The 22,239-nt window shown below is 48.3% G+C and overlaps 1 protein-coding gene across 4 annotated transcripts in view; it reads left to right on the forward strand.

Moving 5' to 3' along the window:
* LOC132406099 (homer protein homolog 3-like) overlaps positions 1–22,239 on the forward strand; it is a 45,901-nt gene that overhangs the window by 679 nt on the left and 22,983 nt on the right. The window contains exons 1-3 of one of the 4 annotated variants that reach the window (XM_059991319.1): positions 1,458–1,527; positions 6,893–6,990; positions 14,873–15,099. In XM_059991319.1, coding sequence (XP_059847302.1) covers positions 14,921–15,099 — 179 coding nt within the window. In that variant the 5' untranslated portion in view covers positions 1,458–1,527; positions 6,893–6,990; positions 14,873–14,920. Of the gene's footprint in view, positions 1–1,457; positions 1,528–5,417; positions 6,307–6,892; positions 6,991–14,731; positions 15,100–22,239 lie in introns of those variants that run through there. The other 3 variants (XM_059991318.1, XM_059991317.1, XM_059991320.1) reach the window with 3 other exon arrangements.

The raw sequence follows: 22,239 nt of genomic DNA on the forward strand, positions 1-22,239 counted from the left end.
CCCTTCATACTTTCCTCCAATTACTTTAAAGTTTTGCCTCCTGGTATGAGCCATTTCCACCAAAAGGTACTTGCTGCCCACTTCTATCATCTCTATCAAGTCTCCTCTTTCACTCCACAGAGAAAAGCCCTAGTTTGCTCAACCTTTCCTCATGTTTTAGTGAAATATCAGATAAGGTTTACCTCAGAACTATGTGAGGTGATGCATTTTGGGAATATTAATGAGGCTAGAATGATGCACCATGGATAGAAGGGTCTGAGGAACAGGACAACCTTGAAGAATAGGTTAATAGATACTTGAGGGTGGGAACACAGATACTGTCTACGAGGTTCCGTGCTCTACAATGTGGTTAGGAAGGCGTGTGGAATGCGGGCTTTCATTTGTCAGGGCACCCTATACAGAAATAGGGAGATTTTGTCAACTTTATGAAACCTTGGTCAGACCTCAGCTGGATTCCTGTGTGCAATTCCTGTCACCAAAGTATGGGAAGGATGTGGCAGTGCCGGAGAGGGTGCAGAAGAACATTATGTGGGATGGAGCAGTTTAAAAGAGAAATTGGACGTGCCACATCTTTAGATTCCCCCCCCCCCCACCCCGGAGGAAGTTAAGAGAAGGCATGTTTGAGTTTTATTCCAATTATAAGGTGAATAGCAAGGATAGTCTGTAAGAAATGCCGCCATCACAGTACAGAGAAAACTAGAGGGCATGGGTTTACGAGAGGGGCCAACTTTGTCCAGAGAGCGGCGAGTTCCTGGAATGCTCTGCCTGAGAAAGCGATTGAAGCTGAGTTATTGACAGCTTTTAAGAAAGTCTTTGGACTGTGGGAGAACATACAAACTCCTTACAGGCAGTGGTGGGAATTGAACCCAGATTGCTAGTACTGAAAGGCATTGCACTAACCACAGCACCATTATTGGCATTGATGTCGGGCTGAATGGCCTGTTTCCACACTGTACAATTCTATAATACTCAGCTGGTTGGACAGCATCTGTGAAGGGAGGAACTGTTGATGACATTTCATCATTTGTTAATATATAGTACCTCATTTTTTTCACTGGTCATTTTCTCCATTCTGGACTTTGCTTTCTACAATTAATTCTCACCATCAATGGCATTTTAATTTCAGATTTTCAACATTCATAGTATTTTCCTTCAGAGATTAATTTTGCTTCATCTATTTAAACGTCTTTGTGACCAACCTTTTGTGTCTTGTCCTATTATCGGCCTCTGTCGCCTTGAACCATCTTCCCTTAGTCAGAGTCACAGTTATAGAAAAGTACAGCACAGAAGCAGGCCCTTTGGCCCATCTACCCCATGCTGAACCATCTAAGCTGCCCATTCCCATCAACCTGCACCAGGACCACAGCCTTCCATACCCCTACCATCCATGTTAGAGGTACCATCAACCCAGACTCTTGAACTCTTCTGCCTCCTTGCTTTTGTGCTCTTTCCACCAGGTTTTAAGCCATTTCTCTCTAAACTTTCCCCTGCCGATTCAGCCTGAAGTGCTAATTCTCCACAGAGGTGGTGAGTGGTTTTTATTTCAGATTCCTGGTACGTTGTTATGTTTTCCTTTCTCCAACAACAAGATCTTGCCTACTTTAACCGTGCAATAACAAGAACAAGAACATCAGAGAGAGACCTTATCTGTCATCTGTCACAACTGTACCTTACGTGTACATGGACTGATGGAATTCAAACCAGTGTGAGGTGCTGTAGGAGCATGTTTGCTCCCTTGGTATTGAAATAGTGCAGCAGGACGGGGAAATGACTAAAAAACTGAATTTAAGATAAGCTTTATTTGTCACACGTACAATGAAACATACGGGGAAATGAGTCACATCGAATCAGCGGGGATGGTACTGGGCAGCCCGCAAGTGTCACCAAGCTTCTGGCGTCAACATAGCCCGCCCACAACTCATGAACCCTAACCGTACATCTTCTGAATGTGGGAGGAAACCAGAGCACCCGGAGGAAACCTACATGGTCACAGGGAGAGCGTGCAAACTCCTTATGGACAGCAGCAGGACTTGGACACCGATCTTACAACAGCCTCTGTAAATCTGCTCCACTACCCCTCGGGCGTGGACTCCGTGTGGAAAGAGCAGTTGTTGAAGGTGGTGGGAGCCACAGGGTGGCGAGCCCAGCGTTGGACACTGGAATGGCAGCTGCTTGTTCATGACTCAAAGCCAGCGATCGTACTTCAAAGCACAAGCGGCCAGGACAGCTCAGAATTAAAGTGAGCTGAGCAAATAAGGGAAGCTGCGGATTAATCGCAGGTAAAAATCAAAGTGGAGCAAGGTATTATACACAGGAAATGAAGCTTTATACAGGCACCATTGATAATGAAATGGATAGAGAGCCACAGTCTTTGTAAAAGCAACACATTGTCCATCTAGCCAATAGACAGTGGTCATTGATAGCAGGAGTAGAAAAATGATCTCCCGTCATTATAGTGTGGAATCAGGGTGTTCTAGCTTCTGGTTACACCCAATCTGAGGACAATATCAGAGTGGATATTTTCATTCAAAAACAGAGGCAATAAAAACAAAACCAAAATAATTCATTCCTGCCATTGTCTGGAGTCCGCATTCTCCCCAGGACTGTGTGCGTTCTGTCCGAATGCTCCTCACGTTCCGAAGATACATCTTAGCAGGTTAATTGGTCACAGGGGTGGTGCGGGCTCGTTGGGGCGGAAGGACCAGTTACTGTGTCGTATCCCTGAAAATAATAAATTTTAAATAATCACCAATAAGGACCCTGTTGACGCAGGAAAAGGGTACCAGTGGAAAAACACTTTCAAATGGCTAGCACTGTATTCTGAAGGACAAACGAGCCATTGAACAGAGTGCTGTGAACTCACGCAGAGATGAAGAATGAAAGGTAGAGACAAACAAAAGCAATAAATCGATGGTGGAAAGGTTAGTTCACTGAGTGGCACAGCAGCTGGTTCTGCGAGCTCACAGCGACAGCGACCTGGCTCGCTTTTCGTCTGAGGAATCACATTCTCAACGTGACCCACACACAAAATGCTGCAGGAGCTCAGCAGGCCAGGCAGCACCTATGGTAAACAAAAACCAGTCAACCTTTCGGGCCGAGACCCTTTGGCAGGTCACGCGACTGCATGTTTTCCACCAGGAGCTCCAGTGCTCACCAACATCCCCACAGTTGCTGGTCCGCGAATTGGCCGCTGGAGGCTGCCCCTGAATATGGATCAGTGAGGGGAGCCGATGGGCAGCTGAGAGAGAATAAATTGTAGGGAAATAAGGTCAAGGCTGATGGGACAAATGTGATCACTGCCTTAGGAGCAACAGACCCACAAGATGCTGGAGGAACTCAGCAGGCCAGGCAGCATCTATGGAAAAGAGTAAACACTTCTTCTCCAGTCTTTTCCAATAGGTGCTGCCTGGCCTGCTGAGTCTGTGTTGACTTGGATTTTCAACATCTGCAGATTTTCTCACGTTAGGAGCTGGCATGAACTTGATGGGCCAAATGGCCTCATATATTGTTAAGAAAATGTGTAGGCAAGAGACAGGTTATAGGGGAAGGTAATTAATCTAATTTTCAGGTTTTATGATAAGTAATAGTTGTGTATTTCACGGGCACATTGATTCACAGGAAAATATTAGGGTCAGAACAGGCTTTTAATGCCCGCACGTAATAGACTAACAGATGACTAGCAGAGAAATTAAATAATGGCTTTGCCTCAGGATGGTGGACATGTCATCAGAAGTGTCCTGAAAGGATGGGAAGGTATTTTGCATTGATAGGGAGAGATAATTGATAATCTAATCAAATTTAAAGAGGATGAATCACTGATTGGGTGGGTTTACATCTGCATGTATTAAAAGAAGTTTTGGAAGAGGTCAGAGAAGCACAATAGACCAGATTGGTGCCAGAACACTGCACAGTTCAAGGCCTCGTATTGCAGAAAGATAGTGTGGAAACATATAAATTAGCAGACTTCTCATTATACTTATCAAAAAACATTGATGTATTTCTAGTGGAAAGAGGTTTTAGAGATATGATTTAGGTCTGTAAAGTTATGAAAGGGTTCAATAGGGTATTCATTGAAAGGATTTTTCCATTAATAGAACAGAGCAAAAGGCAAAGCAAGGCCTTATCCACTGCTTTCTGGCCCTCTATCGATTCCATCTCAATCACTTTCCAATAAGTCCGATTAGGAATTCAGTACAAATTCCCTTTTTCCCAGAAAGTGACAGGAATATGGAAAGCACTCTTGAGGGGAGTTGAATTGATCAGTGGCAATGGGGTTGAAGGGAAGCTGGATTGACTCACTAGGAGCAGAAGGAGCTGATGATGGGGAGGGGTGGGAGGAGGTTTGTGTGGAGCAGAAATGCCATTGATGATTTGAATAAATAGCTTGTTCATGAACTAAAGTATTGTCAAATGTTAGATTCTAAACACTTTAAGTGGACTTTCTGATTTTAGTCTATGAAAAATAATCAAAAACACTAAGTTATTTAAGATTTCCCTCCTCCCCTTCCATTTACCCACACATCCCACTCTCTCTCTCTTTTCCTCTCTCAGCATCCTCTCTCCCTTTCCCATGTCTTCCTCTCCCATTTCTCTCCCTCCTCACCTCCATTTACTTCCTGAGATAGACCCCTGTATTTTCCTTAGTCTTCCCTAGTTTTGGGAATTAAGTGCCCCAATCCTACTGGTTTTCCAGGGTCAGAGGTCATTAAGTGGTCAGAGAGAGATGGTGCAGCCAAAATAGATGCCTTTGCAATAATGCGGGCAACTTTGTAATTTTAAAGGGGGTTCCTGAACTAAAGGAACTTCAGAAGCCCACAGTTGAAGCACCGTTGTACTGAATCCTATTAAATGCTAAAAGGTAAATCATTTGATCCTGGTCATTTAGAGTCATAGAAAAGTGCAGCAATGAAACAGGCCCTTTGGCCCATTTAAACTGCCCACTCCCATCGACCTGTACCAGGACCATAGGCCCACGTACTCCTATCATCCACGTACATATCTAAATTTCTCTTAAACATTGAAATTGAGCTCGCATGCACCTCTTGTGTGGGCAGCTCACCGCACATTCTCACAACCCTCTGAGTGAAGAAGTTTTCCCTCCCGTTCCCCTTAAACTTTTCACCCTTAACCCATGACCTCTAGTTGCAGACCCAACACACCTCAGTGGAAAAAGCCTTTTGGTGTTCTAGAGGTGGTGGTTTTCTCTTCCTGATTCACGATGTTTCCTTGAAACCTTCTGCACAATATTCTTTCCTTTTCCAACACTCATATCAAAATAATTGTTGCTGCCATTTCATTACATCCATTTACAAAGTCAGTTATCAGTGTTTACAGAGCTCACTTGCTTGTCAACACCTGCTTATGCCCAATATAATTATAAAGGCTTTATTGGGTGATTTTCATCTCCCTGCAAATTCCTCGTGTAACCCCCTGGGTCGCCTCAGGCTTGCTCAGCTCGTTCTCGTCTAGGGGGAGCAGCCTTCGGCCCCGCCAAACTGGGTAATCAGCTGGTGTGGATGCTGTGTGATGTCCCCGCCTCACCCAAAAACAGACAGTACACCATAAGCGATTAAATGAGTACAATTTATAAAGGTTACTATAACTAAGTGATTCATTACGATACAGTATATATAAAAAGAAAAAAAGAAAAGGCGCCAAACTTATCAAAGTCCAAACCACTTCGTGCACAACCGTTGGAGCTCAATTACTGAAGTCTTCTGGCCACCATTCGATCGCCTCCGAACTCCTCGACTCGCAGCTCAGGACCCTCCGAGTGGTCAACCAAGCACATCTAGCTTCATCCCCCCTCCTCGGAGTACCTCCCGGCCTCGGACCCCCGCTTGGGGTCCGATCCTCGCTCAGCTTACAGCATTGCGTCCTCTCTCTCTCGACCCCCTCGCGCCGATCTGCCCAAAAGCCCGTCAACAAAAGCTTACAGACTCAGAAGAAAGAACATTAATCCCCATTTGGTTTACAAAGGAATACCATTCTCGTTATCAGTAAATTAGCATTCCTGCTAGTTAACAAAAGGAAACCCTTTCCCAACAGTAACAAAGAAAAAAGAAGAAACCCCCTTTACACTCCTGTATGACATGAGCAACTTGCCAGCTTTTTCCATTTCTCCCAGTTGCAGGATTGGTGCTAGAATGGCCAGTGCACTTTTTCCGTGTGTCGAGTGAGGGATGCGCATCAAGGTCACGTCATGTGTCGAGATACAACCCAGCTTCTGGCTCATCGATGTCCAGTTCCGAGCTGCCATGTTTGCTCTGATTGAGTGCACTTGGCAGGATGAGGGTGCTAACCGCGGTGCCGTATCTTCAATTGTCCTCAGATTTCTTTGTCTTCTGCCCTTCACTGATCTCGAGACACTTTTCATTTTGTCTCTCGCTCTCTCTTTTCAGCTCCTCTCGGTCTCCATCCCACTACAGTCTCCCCACCCAGTCCGCCTCCCACATTCTGCATCTTCCTATTCTCTGCTCCTTCATCGGAATTGTAATCCTTTCCTCTCGACCTCCCCCTCCCCCTCACCAATAACAAAATAGATAAAATAACTGGGCCCAGAACACAAGACCCTTACGACTCAAGAATACTTTATATTCTACCTGTGCACAAGGAAGACAGCGTGGGCCCTGTCATCCACACTGTTCTCATGTCTGAACAGAAAACCGCTATTTTTATACAGAATTGGCCTATCAGTTACAGATATTGCCTATTGTAAATTGTATATGCTTGAATTCCTTACTCATAAGATCACTCGTCATTCACAATAGAAGTGTGAAAGTCAATTGAAACTCCAAGCAGACAACTGATGGCATTTTGAAGTTAGTAATGACAATAGAGCTTTAGTTGTTGGGTATGTTTCACATGTTTCTGTTACCTTATCTGATTCCAGCATCCGCTACACGGACATTATGTTTCTGGAAAAGTCTCACTGCAGAGGCCTGACGCATCTGGTTTGAGTACACACTGTTGCGGTCTACCTCATCTGTAGTAAGTAGAGTGGTGTCTCCAGCGGTCTCACCGCCTCAGGTTATCGTTATCTTACTGCAACTTTCATATGTTCCCCACGCTCTCCCTCCCAGATCTTCTTTCTCATTCCCTCCCATTCTCTCCTGCCCTGCATCACCACCTTCCTCCCTCCCCTTTCTTCCATCATTCACTTCTCCGCACTCAATGTATTTCTTCCTTTATGTCTCCACCTTAACTTTCCTCTCTCCTTCCCGCTCTCTTCCTCTTAGAACCATGCTCTAATCCTCCTTTTTCTTATTTCCCTGTCCCTCTGGCCCCTCTACTTCACAATTTTCCCTACCCTTTATCTTACGCAACTCCATCTCTCTTCCCTACTGTTTCCCACCTCCCCTTATCTTTCCCCTCTCTTTTTCCTGCACCGTCCCCTCCTTCCTCACCCTGACCACTCTCTCCTCACCCTCTTCTCCCCATCTCCCCATCCTATTCTCACTCCTCCATTTTCCTCTCTTCTCCTCTCCTTCCACTCACCCTCACCTCTCCCTCCTTCCTGCCCCCTCTCTTTTCCCTAACTCTCCTCCCTTTCCTTACAGAACATAAAAGAGTGCAACACAGGAACAGGCCCTGTGGCCCGTATTGTCCATGGCAACTCTAACTAACCCTGTCTGCCCACAGGTGCTTGTGACTTGTTGGTTCACGAGTCTGACTAAACACCGATATCAAGTCTGTTTCTCGGGCAGCATCTATGGAAAACAGCGAACAGTCGATGTTTCTGGCTAAGACCCTTCAGGAGTCCTGATGAAGGGTCTCGGCTGAAACGTTGACTCGTTACTCTTTTCCAGGGATGCTGCCGGGGCTGCTGAGCTCCTCCAGCATTTTGTTTGCGCTGCCTTGGATTTCCAGCATCCGCAGACTTCCTTGTGTTTGCTAAGTATGTTTCCATCACTTCCTCCAGCAACTCCTACAACTCTCCGTATTAACATTTCCTTTAAACTTTCCCCCCTCTTGCAGTAATGTATCAGAGATTTTCAACCTGGGAAAAGGTCCCTGATTGCCTGCAATTTTTTTGCCTCTCATAATGTTAGGTCTCCCCTCAGTCTCCGACCCTCCAGAAAGAACTATCCAAATTTGTCCACTCTTTCTTTATAGCTAATATTGTCTGACATGCTGCAGAACCACTTCAGCACCTCTCCAAACCCCGTGCTTCCTTCCTGCGATGAGGTGACCAGAAACACACACTTAGACCTGAACCCGAACCCCAAGTTGGAATATTGCAGACTGGTCTGATTCAATGACATCAAAGCCTGGAATGAAACGAACCATTTGCATTAACAACCATCACAGCAAGACATTCCGGGGCAGACGTGCAATGTCGTCACATTCTGGCGCCAAATTAATGTGCCCACAGTGTCCAGCATAACAACGACATAACAATACCAACAGAAACAGCCTTTCTCACCCACCCACTCACATACAACAGACGTCTGTTGCCTAACCCATGTTTCAGACAGTTGCAACGTAATTCCCAACTTTTATTCTCAACAACCCAACGAATGAAAGCAAGTACGTCACATGCTTTCTTTATTCCCTTCTACTTGCTATCTTCAGGAAGAAATTGACTTGGGCCACAAATTGCCACAAATGCTTCCTAGGAGCCTTGACATTCTTCTTATATTTGACCTGCCAAGGTGATTATCCAGGTTAAACTCTATCTGCCGTTTCTCTATCTGCATTTCCACCTGATTTATATCCTGCTGAATGCTTTGAGAACCTTTCTCATTATTCACAACTCTGACAAATTCTGTGTCATTTGTAAAACCTACTGATCAGCCCCTCTGCCACTGTCACCATGACACACTCAGCGGCCACTTTATTAGGTACGCCTGCTTGTTAATACATATTTTACTGCAGTTTTTCCCCATTCTTCTTTACAAAACTGCTCAAATTGTCAGATTACATAGGGGTTGTGAGTGAACAGCCCTTTTCAAGTCCAGCCAAACATTCTCAGTTGGATTGAGGTCTGGACTCTGACTCGGCCTCTCCAGGACATTAACTGTTGTGTTTAAACTATTCCTGTGCAACTTTGGCTTTATGCTTGGGGTCACTGTCTTGCTGGAAAACAAATCTTCCAAGTTGCAGTTCTCTTGCAGACTGCATCAGGTTTTCCTCTAGAATTTCCCTGTATTTTGCTGCATTCATTTTACTCTCTACCTTCACAAGCCTTCCAGGGCCTGTTGCAGTGAAGCGTCCCCACAGCATGATGCAGCCACCACTGTGCTTCATGGTAGGGATGGTGTGTTTTTGATTATGTTTAGTCTGATGGCCAAAAAGCTCAATTTTGGTTTTATCAGACCATAGAACCCCAGCAGCTCACTGAGTCTCCTACATGCCTTCTGGCAAACTAGCTGAGATTTCATGTGAGTTTTTTTCAACAGTACCTTTCCCTTTGCCACTCTCCCATAAAGCTGAGACTGGTAAAGCGCCCGGGCAACAGTTGTTGTATGCGTAGTCTCTCCCATCTCAGCCACTGAATCTCTCAACTCCTCCAGAGTTGTCACGAGTTTCTTAGTGGCCTCCCTCACTAGTCCCCTTCTTGCACGATCACTCAGTTTTTGAGGACAGCCTGCTCTAGGCAGATTTACAGCTGTGCCATATTCTTTCCACTTCTTGATAATTGGCTTAACTGTACTCCAAGGGATATTCAGTGACTTGGAAATGTTCTTGTATCCATCTCCCGACTTGTGCTTTTCAATAACCTTTTTGCGGAATTGCTTGGTGTTGTTTTTACCAGGAAACTGTCTCACCAGCAGATGGGCCTTCCAGGTACAGGTGTATTTTTACTACAATCAATTGAAACACCTCAACTGTATACAGTCTCCAAAAACAGATCTCCATTTATCTAATTATGTTGCTTCTAAAAACAATTGGCTGCACCAGTGATGATTTCATGCGTCATATTAAAAGGGAGGAGGGAGGTGAATACTTATGCAATCAATTATTTTGTGTTTTATATTTGTAATTAATTTAGATCATTTGTAGTGATCTGTTTGTACTTTAACACGAGTCTTTTTCTGTTGATCAGTGTCAAAAAAGCCAAATTAAATCCATTGTTATTTGATGCTGTAAAACAATAAAACATGAAAACTTCCGGGGGGGGGGGGGTGTGAATACTTTCTATATGTGTGTATATATATACTCACACATATATACTTAATCAATATATAACAAATATATAACAGCACTGATCCTTGTGGAACACCATTAGTCACAGACCTGCAGTTGGAATAACAACCTCCACGACTATATGCTGTCGTCTATTGCCAAGCCAATTTTCAAATCAATCTACCAAGTTGCCATGGATTCCATGTGCCAGCCTTACGGATCAGCCGACCATGAGGGACCTCATTGAAGCCTTTACAAAAGGTAATGTTTCCAACATCCACTGCCTGATCATCAATCATCTGTCACCTCCACAAAAAAATTCAATCGAGTCTGTAAGGCAAGATCATGGCCTCACAGACTCATACTATCTAAAAGTCTACGCTCTTCCAGATTCGAGTAGATCCTATCCCCTAAGAATCTTCTCCAACAGCTTGTCTACAGATGATGTAAGGCTCACCGGCCTATACATTCCTGGCTTGTTTCTTGCCCTTCTTAAAAAGAGCAACAACGTTGGCTGTTCTCCTGTCCACTGGGCTCTTGTGTGACTAAAGAAGATATAAAGATATCAATTGATCTCCTTTCTTCCTGTCCACATTGAACCTGGGATGGATCCTACCAGGCCCTGGGACTTATCCACCTTAATGTTCTGAAAACCTCTGGATATTAATGTGTCATAGGATATCAGCATATCCTTCTCAGATCTCACTGAACTCTGTGTCATTTTCCTTGATGAAAACTGATGAGATGCTCTTTTTCTACCTCATACACCTCCCTTGGCTCCGGATGTAACCCTCCTTTATTGATGAGTGAACCTAGAAAACCTGCAGCACAATACAGGCTCTTCACCCCACAAAGTTGTGCCGAACATGCCCCTACCTCAGAAATTACTAGGGTTACCTACCGTCTCCCCAGTTACCCTCTTGTTTGTAACATAGATATAAAATGCTTTGACATCCTACTCACCCTCCCCCCCCCCCCCATTCTCGGCTTTCGGCAGGGATCGCTCCCTACACGACTCCCTTGTCCATTCATTCCCCCCTCCCCCCCCCATCCTTCCCCACCGACCTCCCTCCGGGCACTCATCCCTGCAAATGGAAGAAGTGCTACACCTGCCCCCACACTTCTTCCCTCACCACCATCCCAGGCCCCAGACAGTCCTTTCAGGTGAGGACCACTTCACCTGCGAGTCAACTGGGGTGATATACTGTATCCGGTGCTCCCGATGTGGCCATTTATACATTGGGGAGACCCGCCGCAGACTGGGAGACCGTTTCGTCGAAAACTGGCGCTCGGTCCTCCAGCAGTGGCGGGATCTCCCTGTGGCCACACACTTCAGTTCCACAGACCATTCTCACTCTGACATGTCTGTCCATGGCCTCCTCTACCGTCAAGATGAGGCCACACGCAGGTCAATGGAGCAATACCTTATCTCCCGCCTAGGTAGCCTCCTACCTGCCAGCATGAACATTCAACTCACAGAACTCCATTGATACCCTTACCCCATCCCTATCTATAATTTTAGTCTGGTTCTCTCTCTCTTTTCCCCCCTCACTATAATCTCCCCCAGTCCTACCTTTCTTTCTCTTTTATTTCCCATAATTCTCCACCTTCCCCCTAGCCCATTTCCCTTCAGCCTATCACTTCCCAGCTCTCTACTTCATCCCTCCCCCCACTTCTTATCCCCCCTCGACCATCCCATACTTCACTCCTGATGAAGGGTTTCGGACCGAAACGTCGTCACTACCTCCTCCCATAGATGCTGTCTGGCCTGCTGAGTTCTGCCAGCATTTTGTGTTTTTATTTAATGACCCCTTTTTAAAGACCTCATCATTCCCTATTTTTTATATTTTCCACAGGTCCCTTCTGGTTTCAACTACCAGGATCTTACATGTGTTTCCTTTCTTTTTTGCACTAAATTTGCGATGCCTCAGCATCCCAAGGTTCCCAAACCATCCTGTTCCTCTCACCTCCCCCCAACACATCCCCTCCTTTCCTCTCTATCTCCCTCCACCCTCTTTTCCTTCCCTCCCTCACTCTGCCTCTCTTCCCTCCCTCTCCCTCCTTTGTACCCACTCTTCTTCCTTCCCCTTTACTCTAGAAACCTCTCCCCTTCTCTCCATCTCCCTCTGTCCCTCCATCTCTCTCCCTCTGATTCTCTCGCTCTTTATCCTTCACTCACCCGCTGTCTCCTCACCATCCATCCCACTCCCCACTCCTAATCCCTCCCCCTTTTGTCCCTAAATCCCTCTTCCCTCTTTCTTGCACCCCAGCCTCCCTCCTTACCTTCCCTCTCTCTCTCCCACCCTCTCCTTAGCTTCCCTCTCTCTCCCACCCTCTCCTTCCTCCTCCTCCTCTCACCCTCTTTTTCCCTATTTGCCCCCTCCACCCTCTTTTCCTCACCATCTCACTCCCCAACCCCCCTCACCTCCTCCCTCGTTACCCATCCATCCCACTCACCACCCTGTTATCTCTCTCCCTCGATCCCTCATCCATCACCCTCCCACTCTCTCACCCTCCTTCCCCCTCCCCATCTCTCTCACTCCCTCCTCTCCCTTCCCTCTCTCACCTCTCCTCCTCCCTCTCTCCCTTTCCAAACCCTCCTCCTGCTCCCTCTCCCCCTTTCAATCCCTCTCCCTCTTTCTCCCTAAATCCCTCTTCTTCCCTCACCCTCACACCCTCTCTTCTTCCCTTCCTCACCCACCTTCTCTTCTTCCACCCTTACTACCCCCTTGTCCTCACTCTCTCCCTCCACCCCTCTTTTCCTGACCTCTCACTTCCCATCCCTCCCATTCACCCCTCCCTCCCTCCCCTGTGACCCCTCTTTCTGTCCCTCTCTCCCTATCTGTCTCCCCCTCCCTCCCTTCTCTTCTCTTCCATCTTTGCCTTCCCCTTCTATTACTCTCATTCCCCTTCACCATCCTTCTTACCCCTTTTCCCCTCTTACCCCTTTCCCCTCCCTCCCCTCTCCCACCCTATTCCTTCATTTAGTTATTTCTCCCCTTTCCCCCTCCCCTCTCTTCCCTCCTCCTTCCTCCCCTCACCTTCCTCCCTCACACTCTTTCCCCCTCACTCCCTTGCACCCCATCCCTCCCACTCTCTCTTTGTCCCCTCTCTACCCCCCTCCATCCATCTCCCTCTGTCCTCTCTCCCCCCTCTGCATTCTCCCACTTCCCTCCCTCTCCACTGCTTCCCTCCCCTTTCTCCCCTCCCCTCTCAACCTCTTCCCGCCTCTCTTCCCTCTTACTCCCACTCCCCTCCCCCTCCCACTCCTCTCCCCGCCTCTCTTCCCTCTTACTCCCACTCCCCTCCCCCTCCCACTCCTCTCCCCCTCTCCCTCCCACTCCTCTCCCCCTCTCTCCCTCTCCTCTCCTCTCTCCCTCCCTATCCTCTCCCTTCTCCAGCTTATCCCTTTCACCTTTCCCTCCCACTCCTCTCCCCCTCTCTCCCACCCCTGCTTCTCCCTCTCCTCTCCTCTCTCCCTCCCTATCCTCTCCCTTCTCCAGCTTATCCCTTTCACCTTTCCCTCCCACTCCTCTCCCCCTCTCTCCCACCCCTGCTTCTCCCTCTCCCCTCCTCTCTCCCTCCCTATCCTCTCCCTTCTCCAGCTTATCCCTTTCACCTTTCCCTCCCACTCCTCTCCCCCTCTCTCCCACCCCTGCTTCTCCCTCTCCCCTCCTCTCTCCCTCCCTATCCTCTCCCTTCTCCAGCTTATCCCTTTCACCTTTCCCTCCCACTCCATTCCCTCCCTATCCCCTCCCCCTCCCCCTCCTCCCCTCCCCCTCCTCCTCCTCCTCTCCCCCTCCTCCTCCTCTCCCTCCTCCTCCTCCCTCCCTCCCCCTCCTCCTCCCTCCCTCCCCCTCCCTCTCCTCCCCCTCCTCCTCCCTCCCTCCCCCTCCTCCTCCCTCCCTCCCCCTCCCTCTCCTCCTCCCTCCCTCCCCCTCCCTCTCCCCCTCCCTCTCCTCCCCTCCCCCCCTCCCTCCCCTCCCCCCCTCCCTCCCCTCCCCCTCCCCCTCCCTCCCCTCCCCCTCCCCCTCCCTCCCCTCCCCCCCCTCCTCCTCCCCCTCCCTCCCCTCCCCCCCTCCTCCTCCCTCCCTCCCCTCCCCCCCTCCTCCTCCCTCCCTCCCCCTCCTCCTCCCTCTCCTCCCTCTCCCCTCCCTCCTCCCCCTCCTCCCTCTCCCCCTCCTCCCTCTCCTCCCTCTCCCCTCCCTCCTCCCCCTCCTCCCTCTCCCCTCCCCCTCCCCCTCCTCCCTCTCCCCTCCCCCTCCTCCCTCTCCCCTCCCCCTCCTCCCTCTCCCCTCCCCCTCCTCCCTCTCCCCTCCCTCCCCTCCTCTCCTCTCACCCCTCTCTCCTTCTCCCCTTCTCCCACCCCTCTCTCCCCCTCCTCTCCCCTCTCTCCCCCTCTCCCCCTCCCTTCTCTCCCCCTCTCTCTACCCCCTTCTCTCTCTCCCCCTCTCTCTACCCCCTTCTCTCTCTCCCCCTCTCCTTCTCCCACTCTCTCTCCCCTAGCCCTCCCTTCTCTCCCCCTAGCCCTCCCTTCTCTCCCCCTCTCTCTACCCCTCCCTTCTCTCTCTCCCCTAGCCCTCCCTTCTCTCCCCCTCTCTCTACCCCTCCCTTCTCTCTCTCCTCTTCTCTCCTTCTCCCACCCTCTCTCTCTCCCCTCCTCTCTGTCTCTCCCCTCTCTCCCGGGCCCTCCCTCTTCGTCCCATTCTGTCTCTGCCTCCCATTCCCCTTCTCTCTCCCGCAGACGGCAGCAGCGAGCTGAATCCGAAGACCCGTTAGTTACTTTGTTCTGATGCAGTCAGCGAGCGGAGCGGCGACTCGGAGCCCGGGGACCGACAGCGGGCAGCCGGTGGCAGAGGCGGGCAGCCGGGAGGAGCCGAATCCCAACTCAAGCAACAGGCGCAAGGAACCGGAGCGGCGGGACTCGCGGAAACGGAGGGAGAGGAAGCGACTGCTGGAGTTAAACATGGGGTGAGTGGGAGAAAGTGGGATAAAGTCCGGCAGAGGAAGAGATGGAACGGCGAGGGGGAAGATGGAGAGTGAGAAAGAGTAAAAAGGGAAGGAAGGAGAGAGGGAAGGGGTGAAAGGAAGGTTTGAAAGAAATAATGCGACAGAGAGGCTAATGGGGAAGATGAGGGGACTGGGAAAGTGAGCGTGATAGAGTGGCAGAGAGTAGTGAGGGAGGGAGGGAGTGAGAATTGTGGAGAGAGATGGAGTGATGCAGCAAAGGCCGGAGTGGTGGATGGAGTGAAACACTGAGAAAGGATGGGGAGTGTGGGAATGAGGGAAAAGGGGGGAGAGTGGGAGTGGGAAGGATGGGGTCATACAGAAAGAGAGCAGAAGGGAGGGGGAGATGTAAGAGCCAGAGGTTTGTGGCCATGGAATTCAAGGAAAATAGAGGAGGGGAAATAATGAGTGGGTGAGCAAGAAAAAGAATGGAAAAGGGGAGCTGAGCCAAGTGACTCACGTCCAGTTGGAGCTGAGAGAGGCAAACAGTGATAGACAGAGAAAGGGGGAGCAGACAGGAGCCTCTTGTGAATCTGCATTTCACTCCAGAGTAGGTCTGAGGACTCAGTGGGACAGGGCAAATGCACCAGCCTCACACAGGAGACCCTTCGTTTGCCATTGTTTGTCATTTGTATTGAGGATTCTCAGCATTGCAATGCACACCTTGATTCACAGAAGGAATTTCTCTTCTTTCCATCCTGGGTATTAGTTGTATTCCTAACTGGACGGGGTACTATTTCCCCAAGCCTTGCTCACTGGCCCTGGGCACAGACCCAGAGGTTCTCCGGTGCAATTCCACAGCCTGGAGTCCTGAGTCTTGACTATGGTTTGGGTTTGAGGAAATCTTGGCGGTTAAATCCGTAAAAAGTAAATCAATTCACTAATGGCTGGGGTTATGAATTGTTTCACTTCTGCTTCTGTAGAGGAAAGTTCTCTGGAATTCTAGCTCATCCCAGGTTGTTCTGTGGCAATCTCACACCGTATATTTCAGACTCATCCCTGATAACCTTCACCAGAGTAAACTAGAACACCTCACAGAGGGTTCATCTCTGCAACGGTTTAACCATTTTCTGCAGCAGTTCATCGCTGCTGTTAATTGCTTTTATGAAGACTTTGTTCTCACCTGCTTCCACTTTCCCTTTCTCTTCTCACTTGAGATTTGGTAATTGTATTCTTGTCCATCCCAATTAACCTGTTTTTATTTTTATTTCTCACTTTTTTTGTGCGTGCATTTCAATGAAATGACCAAGTCACTGGATAGGGCTGTGGTTGCTCCAGCCTGACTTGTCTTGCAACACAGCTCCTCTCCAGATGTGCCCGGCCACTCCAGACCCTGCCTAGGCAGTGTAGTGGAAGCTCAGCCACTCAGTTCACCTGATCACTTTCAGTCCTACGTCTCCATCCACCTCATCCCTCAAGCTTTGGCATCCTAATCATCTGAGATTTTCATCTCCCCACCCTCAGCAGCCTGGCAGGAAACTTCCATGAATCCAAGTGCTGGAATTTGCTTCTCCAGATTCTCCATCTCTCACCTTGTTTCTTCTCTCTTCCTATAAGTCCTTCCTTAAAAGGCAAATATTCAGCTATGCCTTTGGTTTCCCCCGTATATTTTTTTCTTTGGTTTAGCATCCATTTTTACCCACCCACATCTCAATGAAGGGTCTGGCAAAAGTTCTTTCAATGTTACTGATCCTATAAATAGTTAACTTGTTGTGGATGCTGCATGTTTGTTGCAATAAACAGCTTGATGTTTGATATTGCATAATTTAACACACTATATTGTTCTGCACCTGTGCCCCTTCAACCTTTCCTTTGTAAAATCATTATATCCTTGGATCAGAGTTGAATTGTTATTTAGTGGAAATTAGAAAACTCTTTTTTCCGAGAGGGCTTGACAGCAGGAACAATGAGATGTCCGGAATGAATTTGAACCAAGGATGGAGATTTGATTTTATCTGTGCCAGTGGGTCGGGTGGTAGGGAAGAAAGCTGATACGGCCATTACTGACCTCAGACGCTGAGTGCTGGAGTCCTGGAATGCCCCTTTGCTTAAGGTGACACTTTCCAGGCTCATTAGAAGAGGGGTCCATAGATCCCTTGGTTGATGGTAGGGATCCATGACAAAAAAGGTTGGGAACCCCTGCTTCAGAAGAGCCTCTGGGGGTGATGGAATCGGGGGCAACTCTTCCAGGAAACCCAGAGAGATCTAGAAATGAGGTACTTGGCACCTGACAATAGGAAGTGTTGATGATGAATTATGGGATGTAAAGATTGGCCAGCGAAGCACTGCTTGTTGCTGGAAGTGAAGGAGGGGAGGGGTTAGCAGGCCAAGAGCAAGCTGATCACAAAATGGAAATTGCCAAGAAGCCATTGAGTATTTGTTTAAGTCGTGAAGTGTAATATCAGAAACACAACAGAGAGTCACTCAGGAAGAACATTCCAAGTTTGGTGTAAAACAATACCCAGTCCTAGTGAGGAGGTCAGATGTGAGGAGGCAGTGGAATTTGCTGATCATTGGTGGGACAATACAAGGACACCCTGGGTTAGACAGATCGAATCTACCAGCATACTGTCCCTGATCTACTGCAGATGGTGGATATGGTTCAATTTGATGGGACTACCTTATGCCTAGTAGATGACAGAGAAGTTTTGGAGTGTCAGGAGGTGAGTTATTTGCCGCAGGGTACATGGCCTGTGACTTTCACTTGTAGCCAGGGTATTTATGTAGCTGATCCAGTTAAGTTTCTGGTCAGTGGGGATCATAGGACGTTAATGGTAGAGTCTTGAAAATAGTAAAAGTGCTGAGTATTGATGGAGATGGGTACTATATGGTATTTGTCTCGCTTGTCACTGATACAGCCAGTTGTTTGGGTCTCATTGTACACGACTGTAAGATTTAGAGCAGAATTAGGCCATTTGGACGATTGAGTATGTGGGTTGGCTTGATTCATAATTTGCAAATGGACGTGTGCAATCTTCAGTGGAAATCCCTACATCTGAACTTGATGAGGGGATGATGACTGACAATGATCGTTGCATCCAGAGCAATACCCGGTGGAAAACCTGGAGCGATATCCCAGTGTGGAATGGTGCTTTTCAACAACTATTCCTCCATTTGGCACGGTATGACTTCAGCTTTTTCTTTGATCTCCAATTACCTCTGTTTCCACCTCATTTCTGAATACAAATATGGTTATTCATTTTTGGACGGTTTAATGTCTGGTCCAAGTTGACTGAATGGAACCTACGCTAAGTGTCTATGAGCAGCGGGACAAATATTGTTTAATAGGAATGGCAACACTCCCTGGGGTGAAATCTCTTACTGCATTCAGTGTCCTTGGCTACTTCTTGCTGCCGTGTGGAGAGATTTGAGTTGGCGTGGGACTGGTTTCTGCAGAGAGGTTTAGAGGACAGAAGGAGGCTGATGTGGGTTGTGAACTTAGATTTCTGACTGAAGGTGCTCAGTTTGTGTCCTTTTTTGCACCCATGTGTGTGCTCTACTCCATCGACCTTCAACCCGACTGACCACTGGATGAGAGAGAGGGGTACACGACTGAGTTCCTGCACTTGGTTATGGAGCAGTAACCCTGAATTTGGGGAGATGATAAATTGGCCTCAGTTGCTGCTTGTGATACTACCTGGACAGCATCTGCTCCTGAGTGAGCGTGATTACACATGGCACCGTGCTTGGAGCCACAGCTCTCTGTGATGTGTGTGGCTCTTCCTGTGAGTTCCCTCCCTCCCCCACACTCCCTACACTTGTGACATATCTGGGTTTGGTGTGGCTCCTGCCACTGGAGTCCAGTTGATGGTTTCAGTAAGCCCCTCGTGCCCTTTAATCTCCCGTAGAATGAGGGTTCAGCTCTGTTTGTACTGGGTAGAGAGAGGCAGTGAATTACACTTTCTCGAGGAGGCTTTGAAGTCATAGAGCTAAATAGGACAGAAGCAGCCTGTTCAGCCCACTTTGTCCATGCTGACCAAGGTGCCTACATGAGCTAGTCTCATCTCCCTGTATTTGACCAATAACCCTCTAAACCTTTCCTATCCATCTACCTATCTCGATGTAATTTAAACTTTGTTTCCGTACCTCTGCATCCTCTGACAGCTTGTTCCATATCCCACCACCCTCTGTGAGAAATACTCACCCTTTGTTTCTACCCTACCCTCTCAATTTAAACTTGTGCCCCAGTGCATTGGGCTCCCTTACCCAGGGTGGCAGGGTGGCGATATGTCTCTACCAGAGGAGATGTAGGGTTCTCCTTCCCTTCGCCAGCCTGCAGGTCACCCTTGGGCAAGGTGTAGCACCTGCTTTGCCCCCCCCAACCCCTGATCAGGGTCATGTGAAGCCATGGGAGCAGGTGGTGGGTGGTTGTACAAGTAGTTGGTGTCACATCACAAGTCCTGGTTATTGACGATCTCTGAAGAGTATCTGTCACCCGTCTTGTAAAGACAATGGTGAACCACTTCTGTAGAAAAGTTGGCAAGAACAGGCATGGTCATGGAAGGACCATGATCTCCTACATCATACGACAGAACACATAGTGACAATGATCCTGGATAAAATGACTGTGACTATCCACCTTGTATAGCCCCCTCATGATTTTATAAACCTCTGTAAGATCACCTCTCAGCCTCCTTTACTCCAGGGAAAACAGTCCAGCCTATCCAGTCTCTTCTTATAATTCAAGCCCTCCTGCATCACCCTTGTGAACCTTTCCTGCACCATATCCATCCTATGCTGTGTCAGCATCAGAATCTGCTTTATTGTCTCTGGCTTAAGTTGTGAAATTTGTTGTCTTGTGGCACGTTACAATAAAAATGAAGTGGTGCAAACCTGGTGTAGCGAAGTAGTGTTCATCAGTTCATGGACTGTTCAAAAACCCAGTGGTAGAGGGGAAGAATTTGTTCATAAAACATTGAGTGTGTGCCCTCAGGCGCCTGTAACCCCTGCTCCCTGATGGCAGTAACGAGAAGAGGGCATGTCCTGGATGGTGAGGCCCCCCTCACAATGGACGTCACTCTCCTGAGGCACTGCCTTTTGAAGATGTCCTGGATGGTGTCACATCCACGGCCCGGAGAGGCTTCCTCGGTTCACCTGGTGCTCTCAGCTAACAGCAGAGCCTGGTGCATGGTGTCAGTTTCAGGATCTAGTGTCAGGCCTGCGCAGTGTAGCTGACTGACTGCTCAGGATAACAGCCTGGGAAAGGTATCGGTTCACCTATTCTGCTGGTGTATTTGGAAGAATTTGAAAAGCTGGCACGACTGTTACCTCTCCTGTGTGTGATGGACTGGTGACAGGATGTATAACGTCAATTGTCAGTGTTGGGGAGTGTGAGGAATTTTTACGGTCAGTCAGTGTAGGTTTGTGAACTAAAGATCCTGTAATATCTGCTGAATCTCAGGTGTTCAGGTTTGCCTTTGAGCAGTGACATGTAACAGCCCCTGTCTCAACATTCCTTCCATCATACATGACAATCTTGATATACTCAAATGTCAGTGTCAGTTTCAGCATCTCTCTCCCCCTCTCTCCTTCTGAATCCCCTCTTCTCCCACCCCCTCCCCTTCGGCACCCAGTATTTCATCCTACACCCACCATATCCTCTTGCCCCTCTTTCTTCCTGCCCTCAACCTCTCATCCTGCCCCCAGTCTCTCCTCTTGCCTCCCAACTTTTTATCTTTTTTCACCCCTCTCATTGCCCCTTCCCCATTTTCTCTCTCCCTTCCTCTTCTCAGTCTCCTCTCGAAGCTTCCTTTCTGTGTCTTTCTCACCCCGCCCCACCTCACTTTCTCATTCCCTCATCCCTCATTGACAGCAGCCTGACTGGACAGACTCCCTCCTCCTCCCCGTTACTGACACAGATAAATGTCCTTCCTTTTTTGTATACCACAGGTTTTATACACGTGACAGAGTGTCACAAGACACTGGCCCTATTGGGGATTAGAAACCAGGCCAGCAGCTGAGTTTGCAGACGTTCATTCTTTTTTATAATTGTGGCCATGAGGATTCTCCAGAGGCAGACACTGGGGGAGAGAGTGTGCAGCCAGCAAGGGGAAGGGGAGGGGGGTGTGGGTGGGGTGAGGGGGATTAGGAATGCAAAGGGGCAGGGAAGGGAAGTTTTTACGGAGAGTGATCAATAGATGGGACCAAGAATGAAAAGCAGTTAATGGAGAACAGGCCCCATTTGAAGTCTGTAAATATCTGTCTTAGGGAAAAATGAGACGTTCAGGGAAAAGTGGAGAGGGGACGTTCAGGGAAAAGGGGAGGGAGACATTCAGGGAAAAGTGGAAGGGGGACATTCAGGAAAAAGTGGGAGGGGGACGTTCAGGGAAAAGGGGAGAGGGGACGTTCAGGGAAAAGTGGGAGAGGGGACATTCAGGAAAAAGTGGGAGAGGGGATGTTCAGGGAAAAGGGGAGAGGGGACGTTCAGAGAAAAGGGGAGGGGGACGTTCAGGGAAAAGTGGGAGAGGGGACATTCAGGAAAAAGTGGGAGAGGGGACGTTCAGGGAAAAGGGGAGGGGGGACATTCAGGGAAAAGAGGAGAGGTAATATTCAGGAAAAATGAGAGAAGGACCATTTGGGGAGAGTAGGAAAGGGAACATTGTGGGTAAGAAGAGAGAAGCCATTATGACGAAAAGAGGAAAGGTGCCATTGAAGGATTGGGGAAAAGGGGCCATTGGCAGGACAGGGAGTTCCAGAATTCTGACCAAGTGGAAGGTCTGGTTGTACATCTTGGGATCAAATGGAGGTGTTAGCGTGATCACAAAATTTACACTGGCTGATCCTCAATCAAACGGTGTGAGGGAGGGCTGAGGTCAAAGTAGTGATGGAGGCTTCTTGCCAGTTATCAACTGGTCAGTGGCAAAGGAACTGTGGCAGTTTGAATCCAGGGAGAAACAGGGACTTCAGACTCAAAATATCTAGAACAGTCAAGGGATTCAGGACAACGGAGAGAAGTTATTAAAAACTATTTGATGGGTACAGAAATAAATGGAATATTGTCTTTTATGTGAGGTGCTGTTTCCTGAGGGTGATCCGTCTCAAATCAGTAAGAATTCAGCCATTTAGGTCTGAGATGGCAAGGTGTTCTTCTGCAGACAGGGTTGT

Source organism: Hypanus sabinus, chromosome 16, assembly GCF_030144855.1.
Source record: "Hypanus sabinus isolate sHypSab1 chromosome 16, sHypSab1.hap1, whole genome shotgun sequence".
Classification (NCBI taxonomy): domain Eukaryota; kingdom Metazoa; phylum Chordata; class Chondrichthyes; order Myliobatiformes; family Dasyatidae; genus Hypanus; species Hypanus sabinus.